Below are 13235 nucleotides of genomic sequence, written 5' to 3'. Positions count from 1 at the left end.
AGGGCTGGACTGAGCTGAGGGAGGGAAGAGGCACTCAGGCACCTCCAGCCCCAAACGCCCGAATGTTCAGGCCCAAGATGGTCTCATGTGACACTGCTCCATTCATCCGGCATTTTATTGAGCGCTGACTCCAAGGGGGTGGGGGGATGAATGGGACAGGCTGGGGTTTGGGGCTAGCAGTGTGGGGGAAGGAGGTGGGGTGTACCTGGGACTCCCCTCCTTCCCCATAGGAAGGATAAATCCATCAAGGCCATACTCCCAGACCTTTGTGTGCCCACTAGCCCATGTGGCCTCATGCCTAGGTCTGGGGGCCAGTCCTAGTCGGGTGGGGTGTATCTTCCTGGAAATCCTGCCTGCACCAAGCCTCAGTCCCTGCCCACAGGCGAAGGCAGGCCAGCGGGGAAAAGGGGGTTGTGGGGGGCTGTGTGTGAGGTGGGGTGGATGTCTGTTCTCCCAGACCTGGCCTCCTAGGCTTAAGTGGAGGGACTGCAGGAAGAAGGCGAGGGTCCTTAAGGCTTCCCGGCACCTTTGGAACCTGGATTTTAAAAGCGGGGAGGAGAGGGATAAAACAATATTGAAAATGAACTGTATCCTCAAACATACCCCCTTCCCGCACCCCACCCCACCCCAAGCTGGAACTTCGGCATTGCTGTGGCTTGGGCGCCACCTGGGGGCTGCTCAGAGTAGCAGCCCCAGTGCCTCCCAGAGCCGAGGTGGCAAGCTAGGCTGGCGAGAGCACGTTCCAGGGCCGGACTAGTTAGCCCACAGTAGTTTGTTTACCAGGGTGCCTCAGGTGACCTTTCTGGGTTCGTATCCTGGCACTACCTCTCTCTAACCTGCATGGGAGTTTTCCTGTTCCTTAGGTTCAAGGGGGCAAAAACAGACCCCAGGTTGTCATTTCTGTGCCTCCTCTGCTTTCAGCATCTCCCACTTGGCCTTCATCAAACCTTGGAATAAAGCCTGATCCTAACGGGGAACCCAGGAAGGAATTTCATTCATATCCCAGTGTCCTCAGCTCAGCTGAGGTGGGAGAGGAATCAAAAGTCACCGGTCAGCTACTACCCCCAGGGAGAGTCTAGGGGGAGGCAGCACCCCTGCAGCCCCTCCTCCATCCCCTCAGGCAATGAAAGGTGCTAAGTGGATGGGTTTCTCTTTAAAATCCCTGGAGACCTGAGCTCTTTTGCACTGTTAATAACTCCAAACCCTGACTCCTCCCTCAAAGCCTGACACCATAGAGGGGACTGCAGACACCAGGCCCCACCCCAGCCCTGCAGAGCTGGAATCTGCATTTAAACAAGGTGCCAGAAGTTAGAGAAAAGGCGGGGGGGGCGGGCGGGGGGGGGGCTGAACTTCCACAGTCCAACCATAAAGCCTGCTGCTACCCAGGGCTCTGCACCTCCACTTAGGAGACTTTGGCAACACCAACCCTCTCCCTATCATCCAGCATAGCCTCGCCTTCCACTCGGACACACAAATCTGCCTGGCCTTTCCCATAGCTCCCCAGTGACCAAGACTGAAAACACACACACACACCACCACACCCCCCCCTTCACAAAGTCCCTAAACTGGCTGCTCCACACACCCACCCTGGAGCCGGGCCCCCTCCCCCGCTGACTGAAAGAAACCTCCAGAAATCACTTCCTCCAGCAAGTCCTGGGCTGGGCCCCCATTCAGCACCTGACACACATTCCCCCCTGTGCCCCAGTAACTGTTGGGTCCTGCCCAGTGCCTGGCACGGGACAGACAGGAGTTCTCGCAGCCGCACTGCTCCTGTACCACTGCAGTGCTGCTGCCGCTGCCCGGTCACTGGGTCAGGACAATAGTACTTCCAGGCTACCAGAGAGGGTGGCAAACCATAGGAGGACACACAGCAGACCTGACCCTAGCTGCTTCACACCGAATACCACTTCCAGATCTGTTTCTAGAACCCTAGCCCAAGGTCTCTGCTGGAGTCCTGTCCTTCACCCAGCCCTCCAACATAAACCCTGGGGTGAATCCCACTACACGGAGGCCCAGGGGCGTACTGTCCCACTCCAGGGCCCCTGTACAACATCCCACCTACCTGTTTCTCCTCCTCGGCCATGACCCTGGACCTGCATCCTCGTCTTGTCCGACCGGACGACCTTCTTGCCAGCAGAGTTGCGGGTGGTGTAGCTGTAGACGGAGGTGTAGCCCTGGCCCGTGAGCGGGCAGAACCGGCGGGTGTGGGCCCGCTCTTGGGTGGCACCACATTGGGGGCACACATAGTCTCGCAGGATGGGGCACAGCACCCGGCCAGCCTCGTCCTTGAGCATATGAGACTGATAGATGGCCCGGGACTCCCCATTGTGTTTGCAGAAGGTGCACAAGCGTTCGGGGGCCAGAGAGGACTCTGGGCCGGGCCTCTGATCCAGAGGCTGTGGAGCTGGCGGTGGCTGGGAGTCCAACCTGGTCTCGCACTTCTCTTCCCCACGGGGGGCCCCCACCAGACGTGCCAAACCCAGGTAATCGGTCCACAGGTTGAAAGACCCCATGGCTTGGGGGAGAGCCAGGCAGAGGTGCAGACAGAGAAGCTACCTTTGCCTGTAGCTCAGCCCCTTGCTCCTACTCCTCTCAAGAGCCTGGGAGTTTGTTCCCTCCTCTTACCTCCTACCTATAAGGGGGTGTGAAGGGGAGGAGCCAGTCGAGGGAGGCTCTTTCATGTGGGAGGGCGCTTATTGATGACCACCCCCCCCCACAATGCACCTGTCAATCTCCCAGGTGGCTAGAGGCAACAAGATGCAAGCTCTAATGGGGGGGGGGCGTTACCAGCTCGGGATCCACACCACCAAAGGGTAGTGGGTGTGGGGGCTACCCTGACTCTCCTTTCCCTGGCCTCAGGCTGGCCTGGGGGAACTGGGAGCCCCACCCACCCCATAGACAGACCTCGTAGCCAGAACTGGGCTGGGGGAGGGGCCAGGTGCCTCTCTGCTCTGGAGGGGGTGGCTGGTGTTTAGCAGCCTCTATAGAGAATGGGGGTTGGCTTCTGGGTTGTGGGATGTTAAGCCCTGAGGGGTTAAACCCTGCAGGTGTGTGGGGGTGGGATGGCGGGAGCCAAGCTTGGTAGTGTTTCCTGGGACAGGCTAGTCTGAGGCCCCCCGGCACTGGGCTTCTCTTCCCCCAGTCCAGTGAGACCCCGTGTCAGCCTGGGCACAGGCATCCAGAGGAGCCAGGGTGCACAGAGAGCAAGTCAGGGCCCGTGGGTGCTGGGAGGGCACGGTGCAGCCTCAGGAGTTGACATCAGATGAGGAGCCACTACATCCGTTCATTCATTCAAGAAAGCTGTCCTGAGTCTCCAGGAAACAGAGCTGACTGCACTTTCTGAAAGCTTTCTCCCCACCTCCCTCCGCCCTGGTTTGCCCCCTGTCTTACCCTACCCGCCAAGATTCCACCACCAAATCCCAAGGGCTAAGAGGCTGGGGGTCAGGGCAAGAGATGGGCACTAAAAGACTGAACGGGGGATGGAAGGGTTCTGCCCCCGCCCCCCATCTTCAAGTCGTGTCTGGCCCAGCCACAGTGACATTCATCCTCCGGTGGGTCTGGCCTCGCTCCTCACAACCCACCGACAACAATGAATGTTGATTGTGACCTTTGCGGCGGCCCCGGGGGCTACGTGTTCTCTTTGGGAGCCCCAGACCCTGCCCCACCCAATCTCAAGGTGCAGGAGTAGGGGCGGGTGTGTGTGTGCGTGGCGCACAACAGGATGGCAGTTCCAGGCCTCGGGGTCCACTCAACGGTCGATGGTTTGCCTGTGTTGCCCAAACTCACCGACAGGTTGAATGTTCCCCCAAACCCTTGGTTGGCTTCTCCGGGGACCAGGTGGTGGAAGGGGTGATGGGCAGGGAAACAGAAAGAAGAGAGAGAGAGCCAGGGACCGGCTGACTATCATTAACATGGCCAGCAGTTACTGCCTGCCAAGTGTCTGCTCCAAACCTGGGGGACACATGGGTTGGAAAATACCAAAAAGCCCCAAACATCCACAAATTCCACTGCCCTCCAGTCCGTTGTCCCATAGGGTTTCCAAGACTGTCGTCTTTCCAAAAGCTGCCTGCTATATTCTCCCACAGAGCAGCTAGGGGTTTCAAACTGCTGACCTTTCAGTTAGCAACCAAGTGCTTAACCCAGCTGTCCTCAACCTTCTCAACCGTGACTCCCCCAACGGTAACATTACATTATTCTCATTGCTACTTTATAACTGTCATTTTGCTACTGTTATGAATTGGGTGACCGCTGTGAAAGGGTCATTCAACCCCCGCCCACAGGTTAAGAACTGCTGGCTTAACCACTGGGCCACACCTGCTGCTAGCTAGCACCAGCAAACCGAGTTACATAACCCTGGCCCGCAGTGCCCACAGCTAAATCCCTCAACACAGTTCAGGAAATGGGGTGAAGACCCCATCTGTCAGGGGAAACAGATCTAAAGGCCTGGCTCGAGAGACAGACAGACAGACAGACAAGGAATTATGTGAGACCACATCCCACTCCCCTCCCCAGGAAGATCCAGTCAGAGGGCCATAAACAAGTCATTTTAATACAATGTAACACCTTTGTCTCAATGTTTCCAGCACATTGTTAGGAATAGGAGGAACTAGCCTGAGGCCACCCACCCCCAATTTTACCTGGGAGAAGGCAGCCCACCCCCTCCAGCTGGCCAGCAGGATTTGGGGTGCACACCTTGGAACTCAGGCCCTTGAGGAGAGCTGCCCTCCATAATGTAGGGGTGTAGGACCCCACTCTAGGGCCTTGAAACAGGCTGTAACTAGCCGGCCCTCAGATGGACTACAGTTGAGTGCTGCTTGCCTTTTCTCCTCCCTACAAAGCCCCCCAGGCCCTCCCTCCAGCAGCTGTGTAGTTTCCTCGAACTGGGGGATCAGGCTCCATTGTAAACTCCATCCCCCCACCTACTGGAATTGCAAGCAAGTATCATACATGAAGAAAGCAAAAGGTCATTACAAAGAAAGAAAGAGCGAGAGAAAGAAAAGTGGAAACTAGGAGACTCTGGAATGCGAGCAGCTAAGGAGACAGGAAGCAAGGATGAAGTCCCGAGAGCTGAACATCAGATTTTAAAGGGCGGCTCCAGAAGACAAAAAAAAGCATCTGTAGTGAAGTGTGGAAAGACTCGGAGTTGGACAATTAAAAGGGAAGACGCACTCAGCATGTTTCAAGCTGAAAGGATTGAAGAAAAGAATTCAAGCTCCCCAAGTTGTAATCCTGACAGATTCTAGGGGCAAAACAATCCTTTGCGAGGGAAGCAAAAGGTCATGAAAAAGACAGGAAAGAAAATTCCGAAATGGGTGTGAAAAGAGACTCTTACACTTGAATGAAAAAAAGCTAAAGCGACAAGGGAAAAAAATGATGCCGTGAAAGAGTTGAACGCACAACATCCTCAAGATGGCTTTAAATGACTCCCACATGTTCGGCTCTTTCCCCAAGCAGAACCCCAAGTGTGCTGAGCTTGGGTGAGCCTCAGCACACTAGCGTAAAACAGCAGGCCCTGCCTGCGAGACCCCCCCATCCAAAATCCACCCTCTCGTGAAAACTAGCAAGCCCACCTCCCTATTAACTGACCCTAGGGCCCTCTCCCTAAAGCCCACCCAACCCCCTCCAGCCTGCCAGCGTCTAGTATCCCTTGGGGCTCACCCTCTAGTATCCCTTGGGGCTCACCCGATATCAATGCCTTCCCAGCTCCACAGGCCAGCCCACAAGCCCACGACCCAAGGCACCCCACCAATGATTTGTTCAGGAATAGCCCCCACCCCTTAAGGCCCTAACCAAAGAAGCCCACTCACCTAGAACCTAAAATAGGCCTCGGATTCCCTCTCCCAGCCAGTCCTTGGGGGCCCACACCCCGCCCCAAAGCTGCCCCCACAACTGACCCAGCTAAGTCCCCCAACAGGCTAAACCCTGGAGAACCTGTCCCTTGAGGCTCCCCTTCCGTACAGCTGCATCCAGACACCCTAGCCCGCAGAATGGTCGGGTGGTGGCCGGGAATTGCTCCACTCCCCACAGCCCCCTCCCGGACCCATCCACAAGGTATCCAGGCCCTTGAGCCTTGGTCTCCCCTGAGAAATGGAAGCTTCGAGGGCTGGGTGCTAAGGAGGTGAATGCCTAAAGAGAAGGGGCTGGGAGAAAACAGATACGGAATGCAAATTATTAGGATCCGAATAATACGGCCTTCCAGGAGACCCATTTAAGGACAGGCAGGGATGGTGAGCCTCAGAGTTGGGAACCGCAGGGGGCGCAGCAAGGGTTCCCCAAGTTAGAGGTTCCCCAACTTAAAAGCGCGGGTGAGCGGATGGGCAGCCCTGGAGGGGGCGGGGCGCTCCCAAGTCACTTCTGTGCTTGCTTCCCTCCGTGGCCTGAGACCTGCAAGAGTCTCCCCAAGACTGGGAAAGGCCGCGGCGGGGCAAGAGGGCGGGCCTGCCAGCCAAGGGGGTGGGCGGAGCCGCAGCCCCGTCTGGCCCGCGGGCGGGGGCTGTCTGGGCCTGCGGGTCCGCCTGTCTCCCTTTGTTTGCCCCTGGTTGGTCGCAGCCGCTTTCCCTCCCTCGGCGTCTGTCGGAGTCTGCCTGCCTTTGTTAGCCCCGGGTCGCCTGTCTGGGTCTGGCTGTGTGTGTGTGTGTGTGTGTGTGTGTGTGTCTGTCTCCCGCTGTCGGGGTCTGCCTGTGAGGGGTTGGCCCTTTTCACCCAGCTAACCCCTCGGGTCCAAGCAGACCCTGTGGGTGTTGGCGGCCCCCACTCCTGCTTCTGATTGGCCGGCCTGACACCCTCCCGCCACGTGTCCAGAAGCTCTTTGGGGACGTCTGGTCCTCCAGTCCCCGTTCTGATCCTCCAAGCCTGACACCGGTCCTCCTTTGAAGGCCCAGCAAGTCAGAGTGGGAGGGCAGCACCGCTGCCCCTCTCAGCCCGCCCTGCCCACTGCTGGCCATTCTCTGCCGTAGACGCCTCCTCCTTAGCCCTTGGTTGAGACACCCCACCCCCAACTAGGAGGGTCTGTCTGAGTCAGGGGCCTGGGGCTGAGTAGGGTGGTGGTGGTGGTACCGGCTCCAGAAACCTCTCTGCCGCCCTCCCTGGGTCCTGGAAGGCAGGCTAGCTGTCTGGTCTGGGGGCCAGGGTCAGAGGTGAGGGGTCCCAGCAGTGCCAGATCGGCAGGCGCTGGACAGAGCCAGTTGTGTGCAGCTGTCAAGTTGAAGAACAAGGAAGGGGTGAGGAAGGTGCCAGGCAGGAGTGTCCTAAGGCGTGTATGTATCCCTAACCCAGGACTCCTCTATGTGTATGCCCGTGTGTGTTTCTGTGCCCTTGTCACTGTGTAAGTCCCCAGGCCTGTGTCCCTCTCTCTGTATATGTGTATGGCTCTGAATGAGTGTCCCTAAGTCCCCATGTGTCTCTGACTATTCCTGAGTGCACGGGAGGTGGCTGGTCGGACAAAGAGCTTGTAGAGAGGTACTGTGACAGTGCACCCCATGGGGGGCCATCTAGACTTGAGGGCCCGTAGCTCCTGAGTTGGATGACACCTGCATGGTTCCCTGGGTTCTGTCCTCTTTCCCATGGTGCCTCCCGGCTTCCTTTTTGGCTACTCAGGCCTTTTTTGCCAGTGTCCTCAGACAAGGGGCCAGTCTGTCTGGCCCAGATGTGGTGGCAGGCGGACCAGAAGCACAGCTTCCTTCCCTGACCAGAAGTGGAACCTGAGCTGCTGCAGCGAGCTGGGGAGGCTGGGGCTGGGGCTCTAGGGGAGAAAGCCAGCCCATTCCACAGAGGCTCATGGGGAAGAATGACCCTGAGCCAGGTCACCTGGACTCTGGGAAAGGAGCTCAGAGGGCTGCAAGTAGGCTATTCTGAGGGGCTACACTGGGGGATGCATGAGGTGGGGGGTGTCCATGAGTCCAGGTGGGTGAGAGTCTGGGCCATACATCAGGGCTCCCGTGGGCTTCTGTTTGTGTGTGGATGTCAGAGCAGCTGTGGGAGGGCGTCAGGCTAATTGTGGGGAACTGCAGGTTGATGTGAGCCAGTGTCCGTGGGTGTCTGGTGTCTGTCGATTGCAGCATGGGTGACTGGAGACTGTGTCATCTGATTAAGGTTTCTGTGCGCCCCCCCTAAAAAAAAAACAAAAAAAACCCTGGCTCCAGGAAGGCAGGGACATTGATGGTTTGTGCATAGCGGTGTCCGCGGGGCCTGACACACAACAGATGTTCAGGAAACGTGTGGCATCTGAGTGTCAGGGCAGCTGTGGGAACTTCTGCACATCCTAGTGTCTGCTTTCCTATAGGGACACCACCTGTGTGTGTCAGTATTACCATAGTACCTGGGGGGCTGATTGTAGACCAAGTGTCAGGGTACGGTCAGCACTATTATGGATGATGGCCACTGGAGGACATGGGGCAGCCGTGTGCTAGTGGTGCATAGCTGTGTTACCTGGTGGGGGGCAGGGGGGGCTCACAGGTCAAAATGTCCCCTTTGCAGGCTTGGACCATCTGAGTGTGTGTGTGTGTGTGTGTGTGTGTGTGGTGTGTGCCATTGTTGGGCAAGCCAATACAGAGTGCTGGAGTGCATGGCCCTGTCATTTTGGATAATGGAGTCTGGGTCACGGAGTCTATGTAACTGTATTTGTCAAAGGCGGCTCTGGGTGACTCTCTGTGGATGCCTGGTCCTCATGACCACTGTGGGGGTAGCTGACAGATTCAAGGTGGCCCCAAGTGGTCCCAACCCCACTGCTTTGTGTACACACGTGGCAGTGTTATTGTGGGTGACCGTGCACGTGTGTGTGCCAGTGTGACTGCAGGTGACCCTGGCTCAGTGAGTTAAGGGGATGCAGTGTGGCTTGAGAGTCCTTGATGACTTGGGAGACCCTGTGTCTAAGTGTCTATGACCACAGTCACAGGTGGGGGAGAAGGTGGCTATGGAGATGAAGTGGGAAGCCCCAGTGCCCTGGAAGAGGACTGAGAGTCAGTGTGGGGGCTTACCTAGTCCCTCACCCCAAGCAGAACCTTTCTTTCTGGGTGATGTCCCTGGAAAGACACCCTGTCCCTTTAAAGGGGCTCCCTAAGCAGGGGGGTTTTTAAGGCCATTTCCCCTTATTTAGGCCAATTTTGGGGGGTAGGCTACTCTTAGCAAACCGTGGCCTCTTGTACACCCAGCAGCTGCTGTTAATGACAGACTGCCGGTGGCCCGGGGAGGGCGCCATGGCTCCCACAGGCGGCGCCGCTGCAGCCCCCGGCCCCGGGCGCAGCCAGGCCCAGGAGGGCCCGGCGGCCAGGATCGGTTTCCACAAGGCCGAAGCAGGCCCATGCGCCCCTGAACTTGGCCGGGGACGCCTTCCTGAGCGCGCACGCGAGTCGGAGCCTCTTCCAGCCCGGCGTCTGCGAGGCCCACACCCGCTCTGCTCCCGCAAGAACAAAGCTCGCCGCTGGACACGGCCCTCCCGCCGTCAGGTGCCCGCGCCCCCCGCGCCGGTGCCCCTACGCCCCTGTAGCTCGTCCCCGCCCCGCGGGGTCCGCTCGCGCGCCCTCCCCGCGGTGGCCCCGGCTCAAAGACTTGGGGGCCTGCCCTCTTTTGGGAGCCTGGTCCTCGGGCCCCTTTTCCCGGAAGGCGAGACGGAGAGATGCCACTGGGGCTGGGCTCCCCGCCCCCTTCCCAGCCGCCGCAACAATGGAGGGCCGGGCCGCAGAGGCCGGGCGCCCGCCCCCGGTCGTGAGCAGGTGCGCGAGGGGGCTGCGGCCGGGCCCCCGCCGCGCCCCGCCCAGGCGCCCTCGCCCGCCCCCCGGCGCCCCCGGCCGCCCGGCGTCCGTGCTCACCTCGATCCAGCCGCCGCCGCAGCTCTCCTCGGCTTTCCAAACCCGCCCGGAAAAGCCCCCGCGCCCAGGCGCCGGCACGGGAAATTGCATTTCTCCGGCTCCGGGTCGGGCGGGGGCTCCCCAGGCCGCGGGGGGGTGGGGGGAGGGGGGCCGCGGGCCCGGCGCCGGCTCGAACCCGCGGCTGCCGCCTCCTGCCCGCCCGCCGGCCTGTCTGTCTCGGTGACGTGCCCGCGCGCCCAGCCGCCGCCGCCCCATCCCTCCTCCCCAAGCCGCACCGAGTTCTGGGGCTAGCCGCGGCCGTGCGCTCCCGAGTTCTCCCGCCAGGCGCCCCTGGACGCACGCGGGATGTCCACCAGGCTGGGTGCCAGCACGCGGCTCCCCAGGCTCGCGCCAGAATCCAGGGGAGCGATGGGCACAGGCAGGGCGCCGGACGATTGCAGACCTAAGGCGCGCTGGGAGCACAGGCGCACAAAGGCACGTGAACCGCAGCCTCTGGGAAGGGTGTGCAGGGGGCTGGGAGAGTCACATCAAGGGAGGGGAGGTGGGACAGATCGGGGCGCTGGGCACGAGGCCACATTGGGGTGGCCATAAAACAAGTTCCTCGCTGGACGACCCCCAAGGAAATGCAGACACATGCAAGACTCCCTCACCCAGGAGAGGAGGGGTGCTCCTCAGAGCCGAAACCTACACAGAGACGACCGGAGGACACCTCACAGATGGCCACACATACACGTACACGCAGGGGCCACAGGACCCCTAACAGCTCAGCCCTGGATCACACGCAGACACACACAATACACAGAAAATCGGCAAAATCTACCCCCTCCATCCTCATGCACCAGATACACACCGTGGGCACACCCCAACACACAAAAGAGCCCCTAATGCACGGACATCCACACAGAACTGAGACAGCGCCCTAGCAACACAAGGGGAGCTTCAGATTTAGATGCACAAACAGGCACTGTCAGAGACAAGACCCAGGGACTTCATAGCGCGGGCGCGTTCCCTGCAGATCCCTTGGCAGGGCCACCAGGGTACACACAATTCAGGGACGCCCAGTAATATGCAATCGGTACACAGGACATACAGACTATCAAAACCAGGACTCCCTGATCTCTCTCCTGCTCCCAGGTACATGAGCACACCCACAGGTCCCTTCCAGGGACAGTCACACATCTGTGTCCCCCACCCCACTCCCTATAGACTTCTCTAACACGCACACACAGCTGAAGCCCACCTGACACCCATGGCCTGCAGACAACACACGCACATGGGGCAGGCTGTGCTCTCAGGTGGCTTCCCATTGGCCTAGTGGCTGCACAGGTTTTTCATACCATTACTATATCCCCCACCCCAATCTGGCCAGAGATTGGAGAGATTTTCCACAGGGGGGGGGATTTTTTTTAATTTAAAAGCCCAGGCGTTAACCCTTTCAACCCCAGTCCCCTCCCCCTCACCACCCAGCCCTGGTTATCCTGCCTCAGTTTCTCCCTTATTCCCCCTTATTTCAAGTGTCATGCCAGAAAGCCAACCTCCAGCTGCCCCCAGGAAGGTCGGTGTCCCCAGCAGGCAGTGGAGACCACACACCATTGCTAAACCTGTTTTGTTGGACTACCAAGGAGTCACACACACACACACACACACACACACACACTTAACCCCCACTCCCAACAGGCTTTCACCCTTCCCTCCATAGGCTATGGATCTGGCCATGTGATCGACAGGGTGTTCATGGGTTGATTTTCTAAAGTAGATCACCGGGCCTTTCTTCCTAGGCTCCTTTAGTCTTGAAGCTCCACTAAAATGGTTTGGCATCACAGCCCTGCACAAGCCTTCCACTGACAGCACATGAGGGGGATTAGCAGGGAATTAAATATGAAAGGTGAAAATCCTATCACCAAACTATCAATATCCCCTTACCTAGATTTACCTCACACCCACCCCCCACACACATACACAAATCAAATTCACTGCCATTGAGTGGATTCCGACTCACAGCGACCGCATGGGACAGAGTAGAGCTATCCCTGTGGATTTCTGAGACTAGTAACTAAATAGGCGTGGATAGAATTCCCCGGGATGGCAGGGGGAAGGAGAGGGTGGGTGGGGGTCAATAGGAACTGGGTCTTCGTGGGTGGGTTGGCTCGGTGGGTGTCCCTGCTGTGTCTTTCCCTCTCCCTATTCTAAAGGGGGGGAAAAGGATGGGGGGGTTACTCTGAAATATCCGACGTTCATTCCGTCATTCACTCGCCCGCCCCACCCCAAGGTACCACTATAAATAGGGATTGGGGTCGGAGCTGGAGGGCTCCCACGTCTTCACTTCCCATGACCCTGCTCAGTCCCGGGGATGGAATCTTCCGGGCACAGCCTGCAAGTGGCAGAACCCGGGTTCTGGGCCAGAAGCGCCTGGTAATTTCTAGGTTCGATTTCCAGGCTGGGCCAGAAATGAACTGGGACCAGCTCTCCTGCTCGCCGAGCTCTCCGCGGCTACCAGCAGAGGGCAGCAGACTCCAGGATGGGGGGGGGGACTGGCATTCAGTGTGCCCCCCCCCTCCCGCCCCGCAGCTCAGGGCTGGGCCAGCTCAACAACCCCCCCCCCCCAACCTCCCCGCCCCCGCCTCGCCAGGAGCTTCCTCTACAGAACGCAGAGGCCGCAATAAGGCGCTCTTCTTCAATGAAGCCTCGTGGAACTGACGTACTCACAAGTGCCCCACGCGCACGTGGTCCTTGTTAATGTCTAACTCCACTCCTTCAGCTGCAACACGTTCTCTGGGCGGGCAGCCTCGGCATTCCTAGACTGGGTCAATCCAGGAGAGAAGATTCCTGGATCCTGGCCCAGTGGCCAGTCCACCCTTGGGTTCTCACCCCTCCTCCCCAAATACCCGGGAGTCAGCCAGCACAGGATGGGAGGGGTGGGGGTGGGGGAGCTTCATGCTCTGGACTCCTGGTCTCTCTAGCGTGGGAACTATTCCCCCCCACAACCCCTATTCCCCGGGGGAGCCCCTGCCAGTGCTGACTCATAGGGGGCAACCGGGGCAGTGACTCAGCATTGCTCTTCCTGAACCTCTCCTGGAGAGGCTTTCCACATCCCAGCTTAACTCCTGCCCCGCCTGGTGGGGGGGGGGGGCATGTGTGCTGGATGGGAGCATGAACCCCCTTTACTGGTTTGTGAACCCAGGCCCCAGGGGGTACAGACCTTTAATTCTAGGTGGTCAAAGGTTGCAGGGGCTTGGGCATGTGTGCCCGCCTGTGTATGGCTAGTTTGTAGGAATCAGGAGTCCAAGTCTAGGCTCTGGGGGCATCTGCCTCTGTACCCCACTCACCAGGGCTGTCAGGGCCCCCACAGGGCCTACGACTCACTCCTTCAGGACCCAACCAGTGTCGCCAGCAAGAGCAGCTTCAGCTGCGAAGGCCAAGCACTTGGAG

At 58.9% G+C, this 13235-nt stretch overlaps 1 protein-coding gene across 2 annotated transcripts; it reads right to left on the bottom strand.

The window, feature by feature from the left end:
• Positions 1-103: 103 nt before the first annotated feature.
• On the bottom strand, positions 104-10198 carry NANOS3 (nanos C2HC-type zinc finger 3). Of its 2 annotated transcripts, XR_012784041.1 has the most exons (3): positions 9807-10198; positions 2063-2154; positions 104-535 (listed from the first exon to the last, which is right to left on the bottom strand). XR_012784041.1 is itself a non-coding variant. In XM_075548035.1 (2 exons), exons 1-2 carry the CDS (start codon positions 2511-2513, stop codon positions 510-512), a joined length of 477 nt encoding a protein of 158 aa, XP_075404150.1. In that variant the 5' UTR covers positions 2514-4471; the 3' UTR covers positions 104-509. The 2 variants fall into 2 exon arrangements, 1 of the variants encoding a protein (XP_075404150.1); XM_075548035.1 differs by lacking the exon at positions 9807-10198 and having other exon boundaries at positions 2063-4471.
• Positions 10199-13235: the final 3037 nt, after the last annotated feature.

The sequence above is a fragment of the Tenrec ecaudatus genome, chromosome 1 (genome assembly GCF_050624435.1).
Source record: "Tenrec ecaudatus isolate mTenEca1 chromosome 1, mTenEca1.hap1, whole genome shotgun sequence".
Lineage (NCBI taxonomy): Eukaryota > Metazoa > Chordata > Mammalia > Afrosoricida > Tenrecidae > Tenrec > Tenrec ecaudatus.
This window is presented reverse-complemented; position numbering and strand designations above follow the sequence as displayed.

Bases quoted from the DNA above. Each gene is read 5' to 3' on its own strand.
- NANOS3 (XM_075548035.1), bottom strand. From the start codon at position 2,513: ATGGGGTCTTTCAACCTGTGGACCGATTACCTGGGTTTGGCACGTCTG. The intron at 536-2,062 runs GTAGGTGGGATG...TTTAAAATCCAG, and splicing joins TGGCCGAGGAGGAGAAACAG to GTTCCAAAGGTGCCGGGAAG.